At 45.8% G+C, this 26,970-nt stretch overlaps 2 protein-coding genes across 5 annotated transcripts in view; one reads left to right on the forward strand and one right to left on the reverse strand.

Annotated features, from left to right (window-relative positions):
- Positions 1–26,970, forward strand: part of kcnv1 (potassium voltage-gated channel modifier subfamily V member 1) — a 105,236-nt gene that overhangs the window by 57,865 nt on the left and 20,401 nt on the right. For 2 of the 4 annotated variants that reach the window (XM_069920285.1, XM_069920284.1), the window contains exon 1: positions 4,973–5,060. The exons of 1 other annotated variant lie outside the window; for it this stretch is intronic. The gene's annotated coding sequence lies outside the window, so the exon portion shown is untranslated. Of the gene's footprint in view, positions 1–4,972; positions 5,061–7,111; positions 7,612–26,970 lie in introns of those variants that run through there. One more of the 4 variants, XM_069920287.1, reaches the window with a different exon arrangement.
- Positions 3,067–4,848, reverse strand: LOC138753088 (uncharacterized). The gene is made up of 2 exons (XM_069915680.1): positions 4,763–4,848; positions 3,067–4,024 (listed from the first exon to the last, which is right to left on the reverse strand). Exon 2 carries the CDS (start codon positions 3,850–3,852, stop codon positions 3,067–3,069), a length of 786 nt encoding a protein of 261 aa, XP_069771781.1. The 5' UTR covers positions 3,853–4,024; positions 4,763–4,848.

Here is a 26,970-nt window from a genome sequence, read left to right on the forward strand (position 1 = left end):
AGTGCCTGTCCTCTGGGTGCTTCAGTTTCCTCCCACATCACAACTATGTACACGTTGGTCCGTGAATTCACCACTTGAAATTGCCCCTTATGTGAAGGTGAGTGGTAGAATCTTGGGGGAGTTGCTGGAAATATGGAAAGAATTAAAACATGGGTTTAATTTGGGAGTGGTGTAAATGGGTGGGCACTCAGAAGGTCAAAGACCCCATTGCCATCATGCATCTTTCTCTAACTCTGTGACAATGACTCCCATATTTCCTGCTCTGTTTAAAACCTGGTCTATTCCTGGCTGCAAGAGCACACAGAAATGCTGGAGAAACTCAACCTGTCTCGGAGCGGCAATGTGGGTAAAGATATATTATCCAGGCCTGAGCCCTTCTTCAATGAATAAGCAAAGAACAAGAAGGCTTCAGAGCAAAGACGGAAGGAAGGCCGTGGGAGGAGTCCAGTCCAACCAAAGGTGTTAATTGGATGGGAGGAGAAGTAAGAGTTGGTTTTGGCTCTGTGAAGGGAGAGAGAGCAAAAAGGAAAGAGAGAAGGTGTTTTTATGTTGGGCCTCTCCTCCATGGCTGGATCCAACTTCGGAGAAAAATATGAACTTACTTTTTTATTGGGCAGTGTTATAAGCCCAGAGGACCCCAAAACCCAGTGTGATGGAATATTTGGAGATGTTTTTGGGAGATAAATTGGGAAAATTAGAGTAGGTTACATACATACATTTTAAGACAGATCTTATTTGAAATACTGAAGAATTAATATTCAGTGGACTTTACATAGACTATGGAGAATGCTATGCACATTTTACAAGTAGCTGCTAATTGAAATGATGTCATAAAATGAATAGAATATTGTTTTGGACTGGAGGCACTTTGGCTGATTACAAGGTTTCTGACCTTTCTACAAAGTGGTCACAGAAATGTCACTCCTGGGTTTTGTTTACCTAAAGCCAACAGCTTGACCAAGGAGAGAGAGAGAGAGAGAGAGAGAGAGAGAGGGGGGGGGGGGGAGAGAGAGGGGGGGGGAGAGAGGGCTGAAACAAGCAGGGGAAACTTGTTGGAAACAGAAAGCTCCAGTGGCGGATGGCTGGAAGTGCTATCTGTCTGAAGTTTCTCTTGGAATAAGGGAAACAGAAAGGAACTCTGTAGTAGCCTGAAAGAAAGAGGTTATCATCTGGAGAACCCTGATGGGGCAAGTTTAATCAGCAAGACTATGAGGTGACTAATGGTGGTACCTCAGTTGTGGAAATCCTGGACAAACAAATCTCTTTCTGCAAACCTACAAAGAACCTTCCTAAGCAGTAAGCATTTACCTTTTGAGCACCAAAGCCTGGTGAACTTTATACATGCTAAATTCATGGCACAGTATAAGAATTGCCTTCAACCAGTGAACTTGGAAGAATGAGAAGTGAGATGGGACTATGAACCAAATAACTTTTCTTAAATTCACACACATTACATACACGTGCACTTAGAATTAGAAGGGAGTTAAGTTGGGTTAGTTAAGTTAATAGAGATAAGTTAAAGTTTGATTCTATTTTCATGTTTAAAGATAATTAAAAGCAACTTTGGTTAAGTAACTACTTGTCTTGGTAAATGCCTATTGCTACTGGGTTTTGGGGTCCTTTGGGCTCATAACACCAGCAGCAAAAGATATTCACCAAGACAAATGGTTACTTAAACAAAAGTTGCTTTTAATTATCTTTAAACATGAAACCAGGATCAAACTTTAATTGTGGTCTAACATACGCACCGAGCAATGGCTGTCTTCTTTACCCATAATCCCCCAAGCAGATGGAACTGCTCTGTGTTTCCCAGAGCAGTTCCAGCTGCGTGGAGGATTATGGGTAACAAAGACGGCCATTGATCATTCTTGTAGCTCTTCTGCCTGGCACTGCCTCTCTGATCTTCACTCCCTCCTTGCATCCATCGGACTTCCCAGCCCTGCTTCTTCATCTCTACTCCTCAGCATCCATCCTCATTCCTCCCAGCCCAGAGAGCTCAGCACCCGGGCCCCTTCACTCTGTGGCCTTTGCAGCTCGACAGACTCCGACTCTCCTCACACCCGCAGGGCCTTCGGCTCCTTGGTGCCTTCCTGTCCCTCGGTCTCTACGGCTTTGGTGAAGGAGTGAGGGGCAGAGAGGAAATGAGAAGAGGGAGCCCTAACCCCAGCACCAATCATTGTGGGAGCCTTGGTGGTGGCTCCTAGGTAGCAGACTGACGGCATCATCGTGACATCTTCAGCTCACCCCTAGCCAGCCGCTTGCAGCGGCAATGCATTTATGTTGTGTGGCGGAGTGCTCCGTTCCACCACTGACACTAGACTGAAGAGGAATTGGCGCCAGCGCCTTGGAGCGGCTCACAAAGCATTTATGACGGTAAGGTCTGCAATGTAAGGATGGAGAATCTCCATCTTTATGGTCACATTTTTAACTGTATAAAAGGCCCTAGAGAGAAAAGGGAAGAGAGAGAGAGATGACAGACAGACAGACAGACAGAGAGCTGTGGAAAGGTGATGGGAGAAGGGGGAGGGGTTTAATAGAACTAAAGAAGTCAATGTTAATGCCATCCAGTTGGAGGGTGTCCAGACAGAAGGTGAGGTGATGTACCTCCATTTTGTGGGTGGTCTCTTTCTGGCAATGCATGAGACAAATGCCAGCAAGGAAATGGGATGGGGATTTGAAATGGGTTGCCTACTGGGAGATCCACATGATTGCGCATCTTCCAGCCTGCTCCTGGCCCTCTCCGACGCAGAGGAGACAACAGCGGGAGCCGCGGATGCCGTAGACAACCCCTGCAGATTCACAAGGGAAATGTTGCTTGACCAAGGACTGTTTGGGGCCTGGCATGGTGGAAGCTGTTTCCTGTTCTCTCCTCACAGACTCTGTGTACTTCCAGCACATGTTTCTCCCCATCCCCACATGACCCCGTTTTGGGGTTTATGCACAAAAGAGAATAGTTCCTGGAGGAAGTAGAGGGTGGAAGAAGGAAAGTTACTCAGTATAAATGTGTTCCATGGGTAATTAAAGCGTGAGATTTTAAAATTACGTCGACCAAATGGTTCCAAACAATTAATTTGAATTCAAAATTACAGGAGGGAGGGAGAGAGGTGGGCTGAGCAAGGGTAGCAAGGGCGAGGGAGGTTTTCCCTGTGTGAATGTGTAGCTCTCGGTGAACGGCTGCGCGGGGTCTATTGCATTCGGGTTGACGATGAGCCTGAAGGGTTGGTTGCATCGCTTGGATTTGGCGGGCACTGTGCGATGCTGGTCCTTGTGGCAGGGAGCGGCAGAGTGGGGAAGTGTGTGTCCAGCTCCCCGGGGGGGGGGGGGGGGGGGAAGAGAGAGGGAGGGGGCATCACGGCGCGTCTGTCCCGGAGAGCGCGGAATCCCGCTGGCTGGATGCGCCTGAGTGTCGGGTTGACTTGCAGGGAACGCACGACCGTGTCGAGACGTCCTCGGGAGAGGAAGCCGCTTTGACGCGGAATCAGGGAGAAGACAGTGTTCAAATGCAGCTGGAACTGTTACGTGCTGCTTACGCGAGGCAACTTCTGCTTCCCACGAGGACCATGTGCATTGGGGTGAACTAAGTCGGCGAAGAGTGACTGAGCTGCGATCTGCCCGGGCTCCCAGGGCGCGCAGCTCCACGCCCAGCAAGGACGCGCCGTCCGCCCCGGGGTGGAGCGCTGCCTCCAGCCAGGGGAACCAGAGGTAGGTCTCCCAGGGGTCGCTTCCATTCCACGTCCTTGGACTTTCTGCCGCTGATCTCTCGGAAGACGACCCTCCGCTTGCCGCACTTTGTTTTAAACTTTTGCTCACCCCGGAGCTGCATCGACCCGACAAACACTTGTTCTTTACCATTTTGCGTTGTTATTTTTTTTCTCTCCTCTTTCTTTCGCTTTGTTTGTGAATCGCCGGGTGTGCGCTCACCTCGAAAGTCCGAGCCGACCGTGAGTCTTCGTGATTTGATAGTCGCGCGTTTCTAGCGCTTCCAAAACACATCCGAATACGTTTCCATACCAAATCGAGTGATCTTAAACGAAACAAAAAAAAAACATTTAAAATAAAAGGATAGGAACTTGACCAGCGAATTCTATTCCTTCGCAATCCGCATTCTGCTGTGCGTTTCGGATTTTGGAGGTGGGGAACAGTGATCAAATGTTAACTGATATCTTCCGTCGAGTCCTATGGAGTGGACGCCCGCGAAATAGAGTTGCCCTCGTCCGTGTTCCGGACTTCGAAACTCCACCAGTTCACCCGGGCAAAGGAAATTGGTTGTTGCGTTCTGAGATCCCAGGTTGAGATCTCTAAAAACCTTTACGGGACATTTTCAAAAGAGTAAACAATCAGAATCTTTTTCTCCCTGGCATGTACGAGAGGACATTCATTTAAGGTGGAGGGGCCGGGGGAGTTTAAAGCAGATGTGAGAAGGGAAGGAGCGGCACACTGAGAGGTCGGTGTTTTGAACCTGCTGCCAGGGGTAGAAGTGTTTTAGAGGTTTCTGAAACAATTGGTGAGAGCTGCTGAGGCAATTCCCGCCATCTGTCTGCCTTGAAGCAGGCAAAAAAAAGTTTCATGGTTTACAACACTGTTTTTGATGTAATAACTCAAAAGAATGAAGTTCAGGAACTTTTATTTACAATAAACTTGAAGGTCAAGTGCTGTGACCCAGGCTTTCTGGGGAGGGGTTATGGTGTTGGAGCCTTGGGTACAGTCACAGAGTGGGGCAGAGCCAGATTAATGAGGGTACAGAAGTTCACCACATACATACCTTTCTTTGCCCAGTGGGTTGATGTAAGGGACAAAGTCATATTGGTCAAGTCTGTCTGGTGGCTTGGTCTTCCGTTGTGATTGGAGGAGAGCCAGTTGCTCTGCTGGGGCCATTGGTGAGTCCTGGACCTCCAGCACTGTGACAGCCTGCTGGGAGCATAGTGACTGGGTTGGGGGCGGGGCTAAGGTATATATTGTGTGTCCATGGGAGGGGAGAGTGCTGCTTGGTGGGTATGCTCCTCGGGTTCCCCCACATGTGAGTGTTCCCAGATGGAGACAGTTTCCTCGTGCTCATCCAGGTAGGCCACATACGTGTATTGGGGGTTTGCATGGAGGAGCTGGACCCTTTTGGCCAATGGGTCAGTTTTATGGTCCATCATGTGACGAGGATGTCAACCAGGATGGCAGGGTGGTCCCCAATATGGACTTCCTGGAGAAGGAGAAAATTTGGTGGTGGGGGGTAGCATTGGTGGCAGTAGATAACAGTGACCTGACAGCATGGAGAAGCTTGGGAAGGACCTCCTGCTAGTGAGAGACTGGCAGTCCCTTGGGCTGGGCAAGGAGGATGGTCTTTCACATGATGGTATTCTCCCTCTCCACCTGGCTGTTCCCTTGGGGGTTAAAACAAGTGGTCCTGCTGGTAGCAATACCTCTGGCCAGCAGGCATCGGTGTAGCTCATCACCCCCAGTTGCTGTGGACATATGACTGTGCCCTACTCAAGCATTTGAAAGGCCATGTGGCTTTCATCAGGTGCACCCTATCTGGTTGGTATAAGTGCGGTTTGCACTCCGTACAGACCTATCAGTCCCTGGTCATATCTTTGATATCCCTGATGGAGTATGGCAGGTTACAAGATTTGATGAAGTGGAAAAATCTCATGACACTTGGGTGGCAGAGGGTTTTGAGGGGTCTATCTGTGCACTGGCATGTCCCTTGGGACAGAACTCTGAGGGCTCGTTGAGCTTCCCTGGCCAATACAGGATATCATAGTTATAGGTGAAGAGTTTGATCCTCCACCTCAAAATGTTCTCATTCTTTATCTTACCCCACTGTTTGTTATTGAACATTAATGCCACGGCCTGTTGAGCCTGTGAGCAGGGTAAAACATCTGCCGGCCAGGTAGTGCCTCAACTATTGCCTGATCCTCCTTTTGAAGGAGGAGTGTTGGACTTCGGGGCCCTGGAGAGTACAGGAGAATAAGGCCATGGGCCGACCTGCCTAGGTGACAGCCAGGTGATAGCCAGGGCGAAATCAGACACATCGCTCTCCACCTGAAACGGGGAAGATTTATCCACTGTATATGTTGTGGCTTTAGCGATGTACTCTTTTATGCGACAGAAGGCTGCATGGGCCTCTCTTGTCAGGGGAAGGATGTGGACTTGATAAGGGGGCATAATTATGGATCCACTGGGCATAGTAGGAAAAGAACCCCAGGCACCTTTTCAGGGCCTTGAGGCTGTGGGGGAGAAGATGCTCTAGCAGTGGGCATATGTGGTCGGGGTCAGGACCAATGATTCCATTCTCCACAACACAGCCATGGATCAGCGGGGGGGGGGGGGACAGTGCAGAAAACACATTTATCCCTGTTGTTGGTGAGGTTTAGGCATTTGGCTGTGGTGAGGAATTTCTGGAGTTTGGCATCTTGATCTTACTGGTGGTGGCTGCAGATCGTGACATTGTCCAGGTAGGGGAAGGTGGCATGTAGGTCATTTTGGTCCACCATCTGGTCCATCTCTCCCTGGAAGATGGAGACTCCATTGGTAACAGTGAAGGGGACTCTGAGGAAGTGGTAGAGGTGGCCATCTGCCTCGAAGGCGGTCCTCCAGGTGGATGGAGAGTTGCTGGTAGGTGGATTTCAGGTCAATCGTGGAGAACGCACGGTATTGGGCAATTTGATTAACCATGTCCGCAAAGCAAAGGAGGGATTCGCATTCAGCTGCGTATAGCAGTTAATGGTCTGGTTATAATCAATCACCATCCTGTGTTTACCCCCACCCTTGACCACCACTACTTAAGCTCTCCACGGGCTGGTACTGGCCTTGATGATCCCCTCATTCAGGAGCTGCCACACTTCCACTTTAAAGGACACCCTGTTCCCTTCATTGTATCGCCTGCTTTTTATAGCGACTGGTTTATAGTTGGGGGTGAGGTTTGTGAACAGTGGTGGGGGATTGATACGGAGAGCAGAGAGTCTGTGTGTCAGTTGAGTCTGCGGGGTGGGGGGGGGGGTGCAGTGGGGGGGGGGCAGGACAACTGCAAATTTCTGACCTTGGTGGGGGGAAGACCGTCATATTGCATCATAATACTCTTCAGGTGGCACTGAAAGTCCAATACCAGCAGCACTGGTGCACAGAGCAGTGGCTTGATGAAGAGTTTCTCGTCCCTGTAAATCATGCCCTGCAAAATCAGCATCATGGTGGGTTTAGCTGCAGATTTCAGCCAAGTGCAACTTTGATGCCAGGGTGAATTTATTGCTTACTGGATTTGCTTTACGGGAGTAAACACTGCACCGTATCAGCGTGGATAAAGTTCTCAGCACTCCCATTATCGAAAGGGCATCTTGTCACCTGATAGTTGATCGAGATATCCATCATAGACCAGGAGAGTTGATGTGGGCTGTTTTGATCCAGTACCACAGAGGCCAGTGTCAGTTCATGGTCTGGCCTGTGCTGACTCATAGTCTGGGAGCATAATGGCAGCGCCCATGTGGTGGTGTGGTAATCCCCAGAAGATGGCGGTGTCCAAGATGGCGGCTTCCCTGATGTGAACGTGGTGGCACTAGGACTGGAAGGTGGCTGCGATCGACATACCTTCGTGTACTGTCCCTTCTTTCTTCACGAATCCAGAGGGTATGGAGAGAGTTAAATCATGTGTGGGCCCAAAGCTAGTCTATGTTCAATGTAAACTATTATTTGACCAAGATATTGGCCCACTTGCCCTGATATCTCGTTGTACTGATGAATCACTTACGCACACACACACACACACACACACACACACACACACACACACACACACACACACACACACACACACACACACACACACACACACACACACACACACACACAATCTTCAACCTCAGCTAAACCTTTGCAGAGGAAAGAAGGTAAATGTTGTTATGACTTTTTTAAAGCATTCCTTGTCCACTTCCCTTGTATATCTGCATCAATAGATATAGACCACAACAAAGGGTTACTTAAACAAAAGTTGGTTTTAATTATCTTTGAACATGAAAATAGAATCAAACTTTAACTTATCTCTATTAACTTAACCCCCTTCTAATTCTAAGTGCACATGTGTGTAATGTGTGTCTAAGTTCAGCAAAGTTCTTTGGTTCACTATCCAATCTCACTGGTTGCAGGCAATTCTTGTACTGTGCACAGAAGTTAACATCAATTAAGTTCACCAGGCTTTGGTGCTTGACAGGTAAATGGTTAACACTCAGGAGGGTTCTTGTTGGTTTTCAGAGAGAGAGTTTTTCTTGTTTCAGGTCACAACAGAGTTCCTTTCTGTTTCTCTTATTCCAAGGGAAACACCAGACAGCCAGTCCTCTCCTTTGACCAGGCCATCTTCCAAAGCTTGCCAGCATGTCCCTCTGGATTCGATGTCTGTGTTTTAAAGTGTTTGTGTGTGACCTGCTCTAACAAACCTTTCCCATTTTATCTTCCAAACACCTCTATATACTCTGGCACATATCGCACATGACTTTGCACTCATCTGTATTCATCACCCACACTCATCCATTTCTAATTGTCTTCCAGTTATTTCCTCCCCAATATGCTTGCTGATCTGCAATGTCCCCTAAATGACCAATAACAATTTCATGGTCAACTCTGCTGTCAGATCTTTTCCACAGCTTTGCCCCTCTGACTCACTGCCCTCTCCCCAGTCTTTGTTTCTTCAATTCTGGCCTCTTGATCTTCACCAAATTTAACAGCAACACCATTGTTGGCCAAGCTTTCAGCTGCCTCGGCCCAGGGCTCTTATCTTTCCTCTTTTTTTGCCGCTCTTCACTTTGAAGATTTCCATTAAAATCTACCTCAAAGCTTTTGCTCATCTCTGTTATCTCCTTCCGTGGCTCAATCCTGTATCAAATTGCTTTGAATGTTCTCCAACGAAGTGCATTGGGAAGTTTTACGACATTAGAAACATTGTGTAAATGCAGTTTGTGGTCATATTTACACTGGAGAAGATTTTTCACTGCTCCCAGACCTTTGGGTCCTTCTCTCAACATGGCCCCGAGATCAGGTGTGCCATCAGGACCTGGCAGCCAGGCCCTTTGGCACGGCTTGGGAATGCGGAGGATTGGTCTCAGCACAAACAGCTGACTGGACTTCCTACTGATGCTAACAAACTTGCCAGCCTTGTTGAACATCTTCGACAGTCACAAATATAAAACATTTAGGATCAGTTAAAGAAAAGTGAAAGTTTTAACCAAAACCCCACCTTCCAAAGCAATTCAGTTGCAAGATTCAAAATTAATTTGTTGTCATGTAGTAGAACCAAAGACTATTCCTCAAAATTGCCTTCTGCCTGCTGCAAGACAGAGTTGATGCTATTGTTGCCCAGTGCCCCTTGTAGTACTAGAGGAACAGATTCTCTTCAGACTCACTGAGTGCCCGTGGTTTCACCTCCAGTTCTCCCGCAGCCTCAGGTGGACAGAGTCTTGTTCGATTTATCGTCAATCCAAGTTCCAGATACCTAGGGAGCCTTGAGCACCTGAGGTCCTTTGGAAGCCTTTTTTGCCCTCAGCACCCCCCCCCCCACCCCACCCAACCGAAACCCAAAAGAAGTTTCAGTTCTTTCTGGCTAGGGGGTTCTCCCAATCATTTGCCTGGCAGAGGCTCACACAATAGTTTTCCTGCCTGAGGGAAAGGAACCTTTATTTCATTCCCATTGAAGAAGTCTGCCGGTGCAGCACATGGGTAGGTAATAGAAAAGAAGAAGGCCTAGTCAGCTTAAGTCTACACCAGGACCAGACACTGGGACCTCTTTTGGAAAGGCTGACAAATCCTGGCATCAGCACTGGAAAGAGGGTGGGATTTGCATCCATTATATATCTGCAATGGTGTGAGCTTGCAGACGCCTCAGATTGAAGAGACTGCCATCCGTGCGGTACCGGATGTAAACAGCGTCTTCATTGTTGGGGTCTTTCATGGCTTGGTTCAGCATCATGCTGAAGAAGATTGAAAAGAGGGTTGGTGCGAGAACACAGCCTTGCTTCACGCCATTGTTAATGGAGAAGGGTTCAGAGAGCTCATTGCTGTATCTGACCCGACCTTGTTGGTTTTCGTGCAGTTGGATAATCATGTTGAGGAACTTTGGGGGACATCCGATGCGCTCTAGTATTTGCCAAAGCCCTTTCCTGCTCACGGTGTCGAAGGCTTTGGTGAGGTCAACAAAGGTGATGTAGAGTCCTTTGTTTTGTCTCTGCACTTTTCTTGGAGCTGTCTGAGGGCAAAGACCATGTCAGTGGTTCCTCTGTTTGCGCGAAAGCCGCACTGTGATTCTGGGAGAATATTCTCGGCGACACTAGGTATTATTCTATTTAGTAGAATCCTAGCGAAGATTTTGCCTGCAATGGAGAGCAACGTGATTCCCCTGTAGTTTGAGCAGTCTGATTTCTCGCCTTTGTTTTTGTACAGGGTGATGATGGTGGCATCACGAAGATCCTGAGGCAGTTTACCTTGGTCCCAACAAAGCATGAAAAACTCATGCAGTTTGGCATGCAGAGTTTTGCCGCCAGCCTTCCAGACTTCTGGGGGGATTCCATCCATACCTGCTGCTTTGCCACTACTCTTTGCAGACGATGCCGCTTTAGTTGCCCATTCAGAGCCAGCTCTTCAGCGCTTGACGTCCTGCTTTGCGGAAACTGCCAAAATGTTTGGCCTGGAAGTCAGCCTGAAGAAAACTGAGGTCCTCCATCAGCCAGCTCCCCACCATGACTACCAGCCCCCCCACATCTCCATCGGGCACACAAAACTCAAAACGGTCAACCAGTTTACCTATCTCGGCTGCACCATTTCATCAGATGCAAGGATCGACAATGAGATAGACAACAGATTCGCCAAGGCAAATAGCGCCTTTGGAAGACTACACAAAAGAGTCTGGAAAAACAACCAACTGAAAAACCTCACAAAGATAAGCATATACAGAGCCGTTGTCATACCCACACTCCTGTTCGGCTCCGAATCATGGGTCCTCTACCGGCACCACCTACGGCTCCTAGAACGCTTCCACCAGCGTTGTCTCCGCTCCATCCTCAACATCCATTGGAGCACTTACATCCCTAACGTCGAAGTACTCGAGATGGCAGAGGTCGACAGCATCGAGTCCACGCTGCTGAAGATCCAGCTGCGCTGGATGGGTCACGTCTCCAGAATGGAGGACCATCGCCTTCCCAAGATCGTGTTATATGGCGAGCTCTCCACTGGCCACCGTGACAGAGGTGCACCAAAGAAAAGGTACAAGGACTGCCTAAAGAAATCTCTTGGTGCCTGCCACATTGACCACAGCCAGTGGGCTGATAACGCCTCAAACCGTGCATCTTGGCGCCTCACAGTTTGGCGGGCAGCAACCTCCTTTGAAGAAGACCGCAGAGCCCACCTCACTGACAAAAGGCAAAGGAGGAAAAACCCAACACCCAGCCCCAACCAACCAATTTTCCCCTGCAACCGCTGCAATCGTGACTGCCTGTCCCGCATCGGACTTGTCAGCCACAAACGAGCCTGCAGCTGACGTGGACTTTTTACCCCCTCCATAAATCTTCGTCCGCGAAGCCAAGCCAAAGAAAAAAAAAAATATCTGCAATGGAGACTTTAATTTCTAAATGTGTACAATGCCAACTTTTTAAAATCATATGCAACAAATAAGCTGGGTCTGCTTGTCTGTCAAATGATTGCATCTTTTTCCAATAATTTCCTGGCGTCTTTAAAATGTTCCTTTTCTCTCATTGGTTATGGAGTCTGGGTTGTAATGTATTTTGGAAATAAATCACAAAAGTCTGTAGAGACACCATAATTGAAGTAAAAAACACACAATGGTGGAGAAGCTCAGGAGGTTAAACAGTGCCCTTTATGTAACAAAGGTAAAGATACAGAACCGACGTTTCGGGGTTGAGTCCTTCGTTAATGGATGCTTGCCGGCATCATTAAAGCATGAGAAAATGCCGGTAAGCGTCCATTAACGAAGGGCTCAAGACCGAAACATCGGTTCTGTATCTTTACCTTTGTTACATAAAGGGCACTGTTTAACCTCCTGAGCTTCTCCAGCATTTTGTGGGTGTGGGTGTGGGTGTGGGTGTGGGTATGTGTGCGTTGGTGTGTGTATGTTTCTGGGTGCGAGTGTGTGGGCATGTGTGTGGGTGTGGGGTGTGTGTGTGCATGGGTGTGTGTGAGTGGGGGTGTGTGTGGTGTGGGTGCATGCGTGTGGGTGTGTGTTGGTGTGTGTGGGTGGGGGTGTGTGTGGTGTGGGTGCATGTGTGTGGGTGTGTGTTGGTGTGTGTGGGTGTGGGTGCGAGTATGGGTGTGTCGGTGTGTGAATGTGGGTGTGTGTATGGGTGTGGATGTGTTGATATGTGTGTGGGAGGGCGTGGGTGTGTGTGTGTGGGCATGTGTAGGTGTGTATATATGTGGGTGTGTGTTGGTGTGTGTGGGTGGGTGAGGGTGTTTGTGCGTGTAGGTGTGTGTGTGGGCGTGTGTGTGTGCTTGTGCGTGAGTGTGGGTGCGTGGGTGGGTGTGTGTGTGCTTGTGTGTGGGTGTTTGTGCGGGTGGGTGTGTGTGCGTTGGTGTGTGTATGTTTCTGGGTGCGAGTGTGTGGGTGCGTGTGTGGGCATGTTTGTGGGTGTGGGGTGTGTGTGTGTGCATGGGTGTGTGTGGGTGGGGGTGTGTGTGGTGTGGGTGTGTGTTGGTGGGTGTGGGTGTGTGTATGGGTGTGTAGGTGTGTGAATGTGGGTGTGTGTATGGGTGTGGGTGTGTTGATATGTGTGTGGGAGGGTGTGGGCGTGTGTAGGTGTGTATATATGTGGGTGTGTGTTGGTGTGTGTGGGTGGGTGAGGGTGTTTGTGTGTGTAGGTGTGTTGGTGTGGGTGTTTGTGTGTGTGTGGGTGTGTGTGTGTGGGTGTATGTGTGCGTGCTTGTGTGTGGGTGCGGGGGTGTGTGTGTGTGTGCTTGTGTGTGGGTGTTTGTGTGGGTGGGTGTGTGTGCGTTGGTGTGTGTATGTTTCTGGGTGCGAGTGTGTGGGTGCATGTGTGGGCATGTGTGTGGGTGTGGTGTGTGTGAGTGCATGTGCATGGGTGTGTGTGAGTGGGGTGTGTGTGGTGTGGGTGCATGCGTGTGGGTGTGTGTTGGTGCATGGGTGTGGGTGTGTATATGGTTGTGTAGGTGTGTGAATGTAGGTGTGTGTATGTGGGTGTGTTGATGTGTGTGTGCGAGTGTGTGGGCGTGTGTAGGTGGGTGTGTGTGGGTGTGTGTGGGTGGGTGAGGGTGTTTGTGTGTGTAGGTGTGTTGGTGTGGGTGAGGGTGTGGGTGTTTGTGTGTGTGTGTGTGGGCATGTGTGTGTGTGTGGGTGTATGTGTGGGAGTGTGTGGGTGCGGGGGTGGGTGCTTGTGTGTGGGCTTGTGTGGGTTTGGGTGTGGTTGTCTGGGTGTGTGTGGGTGTGGTTGGGTGTGTGTATGTGGGTGTGAGGGGTTGTGTGTGTGTGAGTGTGTGTTTTATTGCAATGTATTTTGGAAGGTGAGATGAGCTACAAAGAAATCTCGTGTGAATTGTTAGCACTAGTTGGAACGTTCTGAAATAATTAAACACAATCAATGTTGTTGCTTATCGCATATCAAGCCATGTATTTAACGTTGTAAGTTAAATGAAAATAATATTAGCAAGAAAACTTTAGTCCATCTTTGTAAGAAGAAATCCAACTTTTGCTTCCTGTACCACGCCAAACCCTCCTCAGTTAGACTCCATATCATGAATAAAACACCATGCATTTACAGCAGAAAAATAGGTGATCTGTGACAACCAGAATCCTGCCACTTTTATTCACAGGGTTCTCGAATTATTACAACAAAAATGTAGGCATTTAGTTCAATGTTTACATCAATACTTCCCAGAGCAATCTTGTTGGTACTGTTTCCCTGCTCTTTCCCCTTGGTTCTACCATTGATCTCTCTCTCAAGTGTTTGACTGGCTCCCCTTTTAAAGCATGATTTAATTCATTTTCCACTTTCCCTCCATCTCCAGGCTTACTTCCATGGTCTTGACTCTTCACCCACACCCTCCTCCCCCCCCCCCCCCCCCCCCCCCCCGCCCACCATCCAAGATCCTTTCTCCCACTTCAAGCCTTCTTCCTCCTCCTGGACACCTCATACTGGCTAGCTATCTCTGGACCTTTTCATTTCCAACATCAACCATCTCAACTTCACCACCCCCCCCACCCGTATTCCACTCTCACCTCCTCAGAGCGCTCTGCCCTCCATTCTCTCTGCAACAATCCCAACCTCACCATCAAACCAATGGTGGTGCTGTTGTGGTCTGGCGCATTGACCTCTACCTTGCCGAGGCCTTTCAACAGTCTCAGACACCTCCTATCGATCCCCCCCCCGCCCCCCACAGGACCTCACCACCACACATCAAGCCACTGTCTTCCAAGATACACAAACTCAACCATCCAGGCAGACCCAGCCTGCTCTTGTCCCACCGAACTAGTTTCATCATACCTTGACTCTATCTTTTCTCCCTGGTCCCATCCCTCCCTACTACATCCACGACACCTCACATGCCCTCCATCTCCTCAATGACTTCAGATTCCTCGAACTGGACTGTCTCATCTTCACAATATATGTCCAATCCCTTTCTACTCTATCTCCCACACAGAAGGTCTGAAAGTACTTTGCTTCTTCCTGGACCAAAGACCCAACCACGCACCCTCTACCACCACCCTCCTCCATCTGGCTGAACTTGTCCTCACTCTAAATAACTTCTCCTTTAACTCATCTCACTTCCTCCAAATTAAAGGAGTAGCCATGGGTACCTGCCATCCTTTCTCCCCCGATCATTGCTGTTCCCTCCCCTCATACTCCTATTATATCCTGTCCCCCCCTTTGTTTGGACACACGCTGACACTTTCTCATATCTTGATGAAGGGTTCAAGCCCGAAACATCGGTTATGTATTTTTACCTTTGCTGCAAAAAGGACACTGTTTGACCCGCTGAGTTTCTCCAGCATGGTGTGTTTTTACTTCCATCACAGTTTTTACAGATTTTAGTAATTGTGATACACTGAAGCAGCAGTAAGCAGACACAAAACTCGAAAAAGACTTTATAACAGGCTTTATTCAGTTAAAAGTCTCTGCTAGCTGTACTGGTGGCTCCCGAGTGACTGGCTCAGGAGGGGCCGGCTCAGGATAATATCCCAGGTGGTTGATTGTCAGCCGGCCAGGTGGAGTTAGGCCTATTCAGGTCAGCTGATTGACAGCTGGCCAGATGTGGTATATCCTCTGGTGGTCTTCCTACAGGTACAGAGATTGCCCCCTGCAGTAGGCTAGTGGTGTATTACCACAGGTAATTTACTTCTTTCCACTTTCCCTACAGACAGTGAACTTCAGCTTGTAACTTCTCTGGTTTAAAAAATGTTTCTTCTCACATCCCTTGTACCTTTTAACAAATAAAAATCTGTACCATCTGTACCTCAATAACAAGTGTACCATTTTGGATACTGTTGGGATGGACGACCTACCAGAGACAAGCCACGGGGATCAGGTCTCTGGCACGGAGACTGGTCCTGTGAGTAATAAGGGAAAAGAGGTGAGGTGTAGTGATGGGCGATTCCATAGTTGGGGGGACAGAGAAGAGGGTCTGTGGAAGAGATCGAGAATCGTGTGCTGCCTCCCTGGTGGCAAGGTCCGAGATATCACAGCATTCTTAGGAGAGAGGGTGAGCAGCCCCATATAGGGGAAAATGATGTGGGTAAGAAGGGAGAGGAGGTCCTGCAAGTAGATTTCAAGGAGTTAGGCACTAAATTAGGACCTCCAGGGTTGTAATGTAAGGATTGCTGCCTGTGCCACATGCTAGTGAGGTCAGAAATAGGAGGATAATGCAGCTTAACATGTGTCTAAAGACATAGTGCAGGAGGGAGGGCTTCAAGTTTCTCGATAATTGGGCTCCCTTCCAGGGAAGGTGGGACCTGTTCCAATGGGATGGTTTGCCAGTGCTGCTCTGGGGGGGGGCGGGTTTAAACTAGATTTGCAGGGGGGTGGGAACCAGAGTGCCAGAGCGATAGAGGAGCGGAGGGGGGAAAGATGAAGTGAAAATTGCATGCAGTGTTAGAAGTCAATGGGTTGAATGTGGTGGAAATGTTCTCAGATGCATCTATTTCAATGCAAGGTGTATTGTAAGAAAGGCAGATGAACCTAGAACGTGGACTGGCATGTGGAATTATGATATTGTGGCCATTAGTGAAGCTTGGTTGTAGGAGGGGCAGGACTGGCAGCTCAATGTTCCAGGCTTCCATCATACTGTGAGTAATAAGGAAAAAGAGGTGAGGTGTAGTGATTTGGGTGGAGCTCATATGGTTCCATTTTTTAAAAAGGCTCCAAAGAGTAATGCTGGAAATTATAGGGCAGTGAGCCTGACATCAGTAGTAGGTAAATTATTGGAAGGTGTTCCAAGAAATCGGATAAACAATTATTTGGACAGCCAGAAACTGATTAGGGGTAGTCATCATGGCTTTGTGCATGGTAGGTTGTGTTTAACCAATCTTAGAGATTTTTCGAGGAGATTGCCAGGAAAATTGACAAAGGAAAGGCTGTGGATGTTGTCTACATGACTAAGTCTCACATGGGAGGTTAGTCAGGAAGGTTCAGATGCTTGATATTCATGATGAAGTAGTGAACTGGATTCAACAATGGGTGGGTAGGAGAAGCCAAAGTGTCGCAGTGGATGATTGCTTCTCAGACTGGAGGCCTGTGATTAATAATGTGCATCAGGGATCAGTGCTGGGACCATTGTTGTTTGTCATCTATGTCAATGATCTAGATGATCATGTGATAGATTGGATCAGTGAGTTTGCAAATGACATTTAGATTGGAGATGTTGTGGACAGTGAAGAAAGATCTGAAGTGGCAGATCACCAGGGATCTGGACCAGCTGGAAAAATGGACTGAAAAATAGCAGATGGAATTTAATGCAGACAAGAGTGAGGTGTTGCATTTTGGAAGGACAAACCAAGAAAGGATGTACATAGTGAATGGTAGGGCACTGAGGAGTGCGGTAGAACAAAGTTACCTGGGAATAGAGATACATAATTCCCTGGTGGATAGGGTTGTAAAGAGAGCTTTTGGCATATTGGCCTTCATAAATTAAAGTATTGAGTACAGGAGTTGGGATGTTACGGTAAGTTGTATAAAACATTAGTGAGGCCAAATTTAGAATATGTGTGCAGTCTTGGTCACTAACTACAGAAAAAATATTAATAAGATAGAAAGAGTGCAGAGAAGATTTACTGGTATGTTGCCTGGACTTCGGGAACTAAGTTACCAAGAAAGGTTAAACAGGTTACGACTTTATCCCTGGAGTGTAGAAGTATGAGGGGAGATTTAATAGTGGTATTTAAAACTATGTGGGATAGAGTAAACGTAGGTCGGCTTTTTCCACTAAGGGTAGGTGAGATACAAACCAAAGGACATGGGTTAAGGGTGAAAGGGAAATGTTTAGGGAGAAAATGAGAGAGAATGTCTTCAGACAGAGAGTGGTGGGGGTGTGGAACGAGCTGCCAGCTGAAGTGGTGAATGCGGGCTCAATTTTAAGATTTGAGAAGAATTTGGACAGGCACATGGATAGGAGAGGTATGGAGGGCTATGGACTGGATGGAGGTCAGTGGGAGTTGGCAGAAAAATGGTTTGGCACAAACTAGAAGGGCTGAAGAGGCCAGTTTCTGTGCTGTAGTGTTCTATGGTCCCTATGATGCAGCTGCAGGATATATCTGCAGAATTGAAAAGCTTCCCTCTGTCTAACCTATTTAAACCTATCGACGCAAACCTATACATTTCTTTTAAATCTCCTATCAACTTCCTCTGCTTCAAAGTGAACAATTGCTTCAAGCCCTTGCCGGCTCCCCCTTTAACTGCTTCATGTCAAAGCAAGATCCACTCAGTATAAGTAGGTTACTCTGGGTTTTTTTAATTGAAATTGTTAGTCATGTTTACAGTTAATTTTGGTCTTTTCCCTTCCATAATTAGCTTGTCTTTCCCGCAGGGTAGCTGATCATCCTTATATTTAATTTCTGGTATCAACCAAGGATTTTTTCACCTTTTCCGGTGCTTCTTTTTAGAATATGTAAGTGTGATCTAAAAATTTACCATCTAATTTTCAACTCCACTCTTCTCAAACTGAGTCCCATTACTTTATTTTCCACTTTTCATGGCCCGATTAATATGCACCCCTGTTTTGTTATTTGGCTATCTGCTATCCCAAGTTCCTCTGTTCACTTCATCCACTGACTAAGGAGAAGCGACTTTTTTATTCATTGGATTAAAATGCATTGCTTCTTACATTCTGTATTAAAGATCATTTACTTGCTGTTGCACAAGTTTATTAATGTGTTCTTGGATTTTTTTTGTGATTCTACCATTAACTTTATCACAGTTCAGTGTTGACCACAGATCAAAAAACATGTACAGTATTTCCACTCCCAAATTATTTGTTGGAATAGCTATGGGTCTAAATATTTCGTCCCATTTTGTGCCAGTCTGAATAGCCAATTTTATTTCCATCCGGCCTTTTGTACCTGTTCTATAGTTTTATTGTGCGGCGACCAATGCGTTTGGTGTTCAGGCAAACCGGCTCCGATTGTAACACGCGTGCAGTTGGAGCAGTTTACACCAAGATGGCACTGGGCATCTTCCCCTTCCCCTCAAGGAAAGGGCCCGCATGCACGAAGTATGAACAGCTGCCAGTCAGTGACGCAACTTCCAGCAGGAGGAACAGGGAGCACCTTTAAAACGTGCAGTGAGTAAACAGTAAAGCAGCAAGTTTTGGAATGAACCTGTCGACTGCTGGTCTCTTTATTCGTTCTGTAGCACGAATGCTACATTGGTGACTCCAACAGTCCAAAAGGTACTTTGGACCCAACATCTTGGATACAGCAGCAGTGAACGCCGTTGCATTAAAACTTCCTACCTTCTGGATACTGTGGCCCCACACTTGGTTCAGTCAAGTGGAGGCATAGTTTCAGATCAGACAAAGAACATCAGACTCCATGAAATATTTCCACATGGTGAGTTGCCTATTTAGATGACTTCTTCCATGTCCCAACAAAGGAAGGCAAATAGACAATGCTGAAAACGCTCCTGTTCAGCACTTTCGGACTCTCCAGACATGAAAGAGCAGCCAAGCTGATGCACCCAGACGGTTTGGGAAACAGGACCACGTCAGCTTTAATGGACGAAATGCTAGCACTGGCAGAGGGACACAAGCCCTGTCTCTTGGTTGAACAGGCATTCCTCGAGCAACTGCCTGACAATATCCAGACTTCAGCGACCCCTGGAAGGTAGCAGCCAGAGCTGACATCCTCTGGAAAACCAGGAGGGAGAATGAAGCTGCCGTCAGCCAGCTGTCCAGAACAAGGACCCCGCAGCCAGCCAAGCCCAGTGGGACACAGGAGCGCCAGCAACCCTGATGGAAGACGGAGGACACAGATGACCCATGGTGCTTCTCCCATCAGAGATGGGGTACAGAAGCCCACCACTGCTGACCACCCTGAACATTTCAGGGAAACGCCAGGGCCAGCTGCCCGGCAGCTGGCCACCCAGACAGCCTGCTGCACATGTGGGACAAAAGGTCCAAGCGCCGTTTCCTTGTGGACATGGGCAGTAATCAGTGTCATCCCACTCACCGCACTAGAGACAAGAATCAGACAACATGGACCCACCTTGAAAGCCGCAAACAACAGTTCCATATAGACCTACGGCAAATGCAAGGCCCAACTACAACTCGGTGCCAACACATTTAAATGGGATTTCACGTTTGCCGTCATGGACAAACCGCTCCTGGGAGCAGACTTTCTTAGGGGCCATGGCTTGCTGGTCAACCTGAAGGGTTAGAGGCTGGTCCACGCCAAAACCTTTCAAACGTTCCCTCTTGGGGAAGCCAGACTTTATTAGACATTTAAGACCACCTGAGTTGAAATACAGCACTTTTGACAGAGAGCTGTTAGCCCTCTACTTCGCAATCCGGCACTTCAGATACTTTCAGGAAGGCAGACCGTTCACAGCTTTCACCGACCACAAGCCCCTAACCTTTGCGTTCACAAAGGTATCAGACTGGTGAATGTGGGGAGCTTGCCAGTTATCGCAGGACCTACCACATTATGTTCTCTGCACTTCATAATTGTAAGTGATCTTTGACGTGCACTTTAAATCCATAAGAATCATGTTTCTATCTTTCAATCAGTGTTCCTTTAAAAGAACTCAGCCATTATTTAATGACAACTTCGGAGTAATAGTCTTCCTGACCATTCTTGGCCTTTAATTTTTGGTATTCTGCCTTTCCTTTCCCATGGAAATATGAGTTCTTCATTGATTCCTTGCAGCACAGGCCTGTTAATAGATGTTTATATCCCTTTTTTAAGTCCTTTCTGTCCTTCTGTTTAATTATTATACATGTACAATCTTGTTTAACTACCATTTGTTATCCTTGCTCTTGCATTTCCTAATCCTCAGGTTTATTATTTTCAGGCTTTTTAAAAATCTCCAGCATATTTCTTGCCAAAGTCATTATTTTACCACCTTCCACATCACCCCAGATAATTAAGCAACTAGGATTTGTAGTTTTTTAAAATCATATTCTCAATTTTGCAATGAAACCATGATTCAAAATGTGGATACTGCTCCACAGTGCCACAACAGCAAACATGTCTAATTAGTCTAAGCTTCGCATGTTTTTTTTTTTGTTCATTCTTTTCTCACAGAAATAAATTCCCATTTGTCTTTCTGGTGACTTTGTGAAGCAAACTATAGTCGTTTGTACATGTGCAATCTAATTTTCATTTCTAGTGTGGAGCTCTCATAACTCTTCAACTAAAACCTGCCGTCGGTTTCCCGGATGCTCAGTCCGATTTCTCTTGGGTTATTTGGGTGCAGATTCTGTTGCAGTCTTCATTCATTGGCATGAGGTAGAGCTAGAGACGTTACAGTTAAAGTCAAGTTAGTTTTCAAATTGAGATGGAGTTTAGGAGGTTTTTTAAACTGTGGTTCTGATTTTGGGGACGCCCATCATTTCAATCCACTGAGATCAAATGTACACAGCAAACAGCAAAAATATTGAATTACAGAAGGATCTTGGGTCGGGTACTTGCCCCAAAGCAGCAACCCCAGCCAGCCGCGTGGTAAAGAAGGCGTACGGCATTCTTGCTTTTGCAGGTCAAGCTGCTGTGTAAAAGTCAGAAAATCATATATTTAGCCTTGATTAGGCCATGTTTGGAGTATTGTGAGCCAGTCTGGGGCACACAGAGTCAGAGTCCTTTTTCCAGAGTGGAACCATTTTCCAGAGAAGAAGTCGTAGGTTTTAAGTGAGAGGAGGAAAGCTTAGATGAGACGCGAGAGGCAAGTTTTCAACGTAAAGTGGGAGAGATGCTGGAACCAGCCAAAATATCAACATTGAGTAAAGGATATGAACAGACATGGGATGGAGGAATATAGACCACATCCAGGGAGATAAAGCTAATTCAAAATGATATCATGTTTGACATTCTGTGCTGTAGTCTTCTACATTCTGTGTTCTGATCTCGAGGAATTGCATGGGGCAATCTCATGCAGCATCTCATGCAGCATCAAGGACGACCTTCACTCCAACCTAAAGTCAGAAGTGGGAACACTCACTTAAAATTGTTAGTTTGCTGCCCCATTTGTAATTCACCAGGCCACAAAACAGTTCATGCAGACATTCAATAAGACCTGGGCCATACACGAGCAGAGGCCATTAAATGACAAGTTGCACTTTATTTTTGTAACTTAAGTTACTTCAATGGCTGCATCGTAGTTTGGGACGATCTGTCATTTTATGGTGGTGCAGTAAATTAATAATGCCGCCACACTTACCTGGAATTTGTCTGCTGTCTCAGTTAGATTTGTTGCACCTCTCACCTTTCTGGACCCTTTAGTTATGGCGATCCCTTGATTACTTTGAGCATCCTTCCATCTCTCGCGTCAGAGCAGGTTGGATCCATTCCACAAAGGCAAAACGACTTGTTTTCCGAGAATCTTTGTCATGTTCTGTTATTAAGAATTAGCAGTTAAGACCAGACACCTCTGGACAAATCCCGAGACCCCAGTAAAGTAAATTTAACCCTCTGCATAACCAGGGTTTCACAAATTGAACCTTTGATTTTCTGTGTAATTTGTTAAATTCCATGTTACACACTTAAAGATAATTTTATCAAATTCCAACCAAGCCTCTTTAGCCAAGATTTCATTTAGCATTCAAAACGTTCATCCGAAAAGTCCAGAAAAAAAAAATAATGGTTTGGCTTCATTCAGAACACAACAACTTTGCTTTTACATTTGGTCCAGTAATAAACTATCCCCAGGTTTTATCCTTTCTTCTCATGATAATGTGCTCATACTCCATGGAATATCAAAGGAAAATCCTCCATTACAGCCTAAATTTGTCTTCATCCATTTACTACATTGGCAATAAGGAATCCAACTTTATTTTGTCCAAGTGCAATCATAGGCAATAATTCTTGGCAAACTCTGTTGATTGTGTGTGGAAAGCTGCCGAAAGAAGGAGTAGCAGAACCAAGTCATTAGAAGCCAACACCATAATATAACATGGTTCGCCTCCATATCAACCATTTCTTCTTCCCAATCCTACTCATGAAGGATTGAATATAACATGCAGTACACCTCTTGAATATAATTAATAGTACCTGCTGTAGATCAAATGTATGCAATGAAACTTTTGGCAGATGTAAAGGTAAAAGGGTAAAGATTCCATTATTGTCACGTAACCCTACATTTAGAATGTAACTGTGGTGCACTGAGGTAGCAGTGAGCAAACACAAAACTCAAAAGACGTTGCAACAGGCTTTATTCAGGTAAAAGTCTGAACACCAGTTCATGCTTTGGTGACCCCCGTGTGACTGGCTCAGGAGGGGCTGGCTCAGGTCTATATTCGGGTCGGCTGATTGACAGCCAGCCAGGTGGAGTCAGCCCTCAGGTGGTCTTCCTGCAGGTACAGAGATCGCCCCCTGCAGTAGGCTGGTGGCCATGTCACTACAGTAAAATACATCAAATTCTTTAACTTTTGTCAGACAGAGAGTCGCCAATTTGTCCAGCACCCCTCACAGAAACCTACAGTTCCTGGTCTCAGAAAAACTGAAATATCATTGGATTGAGGCAGGAAAGGCATGGATATACAGGCTGGTGTTGTCGAGCTGAGAAACATTGCCTAGCCAAATAATAGACAAGAGGAAGCAAAATTAATTTCATTCATCCTTGACATTTCTTTCAATCTTTCAGTAACGGGAGGGCTACATTGCTTCACACTTTATGACAGGAATCATGTCAGATTTATTCAACTCCCAAAGTGATCTAATTCCTCATTGTTTTTCTTTTGCATGAAACTTCATAGGAAATTATAGTACTTACACTTGTACAGCCATTGGGTAGATCATTATTTGTGGATCTGGGTGGTGCGATGCCTTCAAAATATATGATCGGGTTTATAGTTATGTATTTCGCTCCATCTAACTTGATGTGATAGGAATGGTATTCGTACACTATTCATTTTTTTTTAATTGAGATGGTCATAAGAATTTAGATACCCTAGATTATGAGTGAGAATTAAAAAAAAACAGATGAAGCCATGTTTATTGTAAATTGAGAGGACTCAATCAACAAAAAAAGTGGAGAAGGAAAAAATGAAAAGAGGCTGATGCTATAAGATACAGACTAGTGCAATAAGTCACTGCTTATGGTGGGATTCTGAAATAAAAATAGCTCATGAAACAGCAACTATGCAACGATAAACGGAGTTAATGTTTCAGGTTGAAACCCAATCACCAGAACTGGCCACTTTCTATGTAAACTGAAAGGGATGGTTATCTATATTGCTGAATTGAATGTCAAGTGCAGAGGGCAATAACATGCTATGTCAGAAAATGGGATGCTGCTACTTGAGTTTTCAATGAGCTTCATTAGGGAAGAGCAGACATGGGAAGGAGAATCAAACCTACCGGGACCTAGAAGCTTGGGTCACCATTGCAGACTAATGATCCAATCTATTTTTGGTTCTCCCACTCTGGTTGTGGTGGGGGGGGGGGCGGTGGTTGGAAACTACATCATGGGGATCAAAGGCACTGCAGTACATTGGAAGAAATTCACGTGAAATTACTGCTTCACTTGGAATGAGACTTTGATCTCTCGTGTGTGGAAAGACAAGAGGTAAAAAGGCAGGTGTTGCCTTTCCTGCAGTTTTCAGGGGAAGGGGTGAACACGCTGATGGAGATGGAAAAGTAATCAGGAGTTGTGAAAGGAACTGTCCCTTTGGAATGCAGAAGGAAGAGGGACCTACTCATTCATTTGTGTGACTCTCTGCCCAAGGGTATTCAAAATGAGTGAGAATTATTGGAAAAGTGCTGACAACCCCATATCTTTATCAGGTGAAGGTGTAAGATGCATAACTTCCCTGAAATTGACCCTTCAAGTACCTCCTGTCCCCACTGTAGATCAGACAGTGGCTGCATCAAGCACCTTCAGGCACAAGGAGGAAGAGAAGAATTTTGAATTCCTTTTGTTCTGAATACTTTGTTAGAGTTGCAGTAAGTCTGTGATTAATTTGAAGAAGCCAGCACAGATAAAGTTGGGTTCATCATTTTCTACAAAAAATGTAAAAGCAATGTTTCATGCTCAGTTTAATTTTTAGTGAGAGCTAAATATATCGGAGAGCTAGCAGGAGGGGAAGAGAGGAAGGATGGGTGTGAGGGCAGCTGAAGCACATTTCCATTCACTGTGCTTATCTGACTGAAAAACTAAGTCAATGTCACAATTACCTCGAACATGTTCAACCTTCATTCCTTTGAAAGTTATCTTTGAGGAGTCACCTGCAGTAAACTAGGTTAATGATAACCAGACCTTATCGAATTTGGTTCACCATCTGCTTCAATTAATTCAGTCCTGTGTCTATGAGCAAGATACACTTTGGTAGTATCTCGTAGTGTGATACAGCACGCTTCTTTACCCATTAATTTGTGAGACTGAGTCACCCTAACCTCACATGCATTCTAAGCATCATTTTCATAAATTTGAAAATTGAACAAGAATACCAGTCATTTTCCTGCTGGTAGCGATCTAATTTCTTTAGCAACTTAGTTGTAATTCTCATGTGTATTTTGACAAAATAGAAACCTATTTGGTTTGAAACAGCTAACAAAAGAGAATCACAGAGGTGCCTGAACTGAATCATTAAAACTGACGTTCAAGATAATGCACTAAAAAGGCAATCTCCTTTTATATTTTCACTGCAATTAAGTAATAAATACTAGACTTCAGAGTTAATCTTGAACCCCATGGATTAGGTCAGCATCACCAAACTATTTTAATATAGAAATCATTCATTCTTTTTGAACAGAACAATGTGGCAAGAGTGTTACCTGAAGTGTTTTAAATTTCTGTACAATATATCAATATCATGAGTTCTGAGGTTCAGTTATTAAAACAAGCAAAGGTGAAAGAAAGATTTTTAATACCTATTTGGCGATGGTAAAATTAGTGCTTGGCCTTTGAAATTTTGGTGAAGATTTTGGGGCAGCATGGTGAGTGTAGCAGTTAGCGCTACGCCTTTACAGTGCCAGCAATTGGGACCAGGGTGCAAATCCCGCGTTGTCTGTAAGGAGTTTGTGCTGTGACAGAGTATTTTGAGGTGGCCTGGGAGGAATTGCTAGAGCAGCTTGCACACACAACTTGTGAGACTGGACTGTGATCCAAAGAACTTTTCTAATCTTAAATATACATTACACACACCTGTGCTAAGTATTAGAGGGGGGATTAAGTAGGTTAAGTAATAAGTTTAATTCTGTTTTCTTGTCAAATATAATTAAAAACTACTTTTGATTCAGTACCCCTTTGTGGTGCATATCTATTGCTGCTGGGTTTTGGGGTCCCATGGACTCTGTAACAGTGCATTCTCCCCGTGTCTACATGGGTTTCCCCCGGGTGGGCTCTGGTTTCCTCCCACCATTTGAAATGTACTGGGGGTTAATTGGGTATAATCGGGCAGCACAGGGCCAAAATGGCCTGTTACCGTGCTGTCTGTCTAAATTTTAAAAAAATGTTAATTAAAATGCTTAAGCTTCATTCTTTTTTTTTCATGCTGACCGAGAGTGGGCTTAATAGCATTGATTTTGTGAATCAGGGTGTTCGGTCTAAATTGGCTTCTGTCCGAGAAGTATATGTAAATTAGGATTCTGAGAATGTTTGAACGTCCTCCTGCTACTCACCTTAATAAATGGAAAATGTGCCCATTATCAAACAATCCCGGAGAGCACTGGTGCATGCAGAAAAGATAAAGGAAGAGATAAGAGAGATGCAATACCACGTTTTTAAGGGTTGGTTTCAAAAGGAGATGATGCTACTGCCGGTGACTCTGCTGGGCCGCAGCGCTTCAATTGCTCTGTGGAAACTGAAAGAGCAATGATAGGTGTTTGGATTGCCTTCAGACTAGTTTAGGGAGGAAGAGGGCTTGATCCATTCATGAATGATGCCAGTCCAATTTCCTATCAAGGTTAGTTGAGGTTAAACTGAAGGCATCATTGGAATCTCAGACTGACCATGGTTATGGAGATTATTTGGATGCACTGAGCAAGGATAAGTTTATTATGACCTCTCTCATGCTCTTTTACAATGCGTGCAAACTCCTGGGCAAGTGGTCCAGCTCATTGCACAGTAGCTTGTATTCTACAGTACAGGGCCCAGCATCTGCAGTGAAGTTTCCAGTTACGTCTCAAGTATTCTGTAAAAAAAAAAAAATCAAAATACTTTTAAAGAATTGAGCTCAGTATTTGTCTGAAATGACTTTAACGAGTTTCAAGGTATCTGTTCTAATTCTAATCCATCTCTTAAAATTTATTTTGTTTTATTTTAATGCGGGCATTTAATGGCTTTACTTGATCCACAGTTACCAGCTAAGATTTTCCTGTCCTGCACTTCACAACCA

Source organism: Narcine bancroftii, chromosome 2, assembly GCF_036971445.1.
Source record: "Narcine bancroftii isolate sNarBan1 chromosome 2, sNarBan1.hap1, whole genome shotgun sequence".
NCBI lineage: Eukaryota > Metazoa > Chordata > Chondrichthyes > Torpediniformes > Narcinidae > Narcine > Narcine bancroftii.

Coding starts and splice junctions, on each gene's coding strand:
- LOC138753088 (XM_069915680.1), bottom strand. CDS start 3,852: ATGGTAAAGAACAAGTGTTTGTCGGGTCGATGCAGCTCCGGGGTGAGC.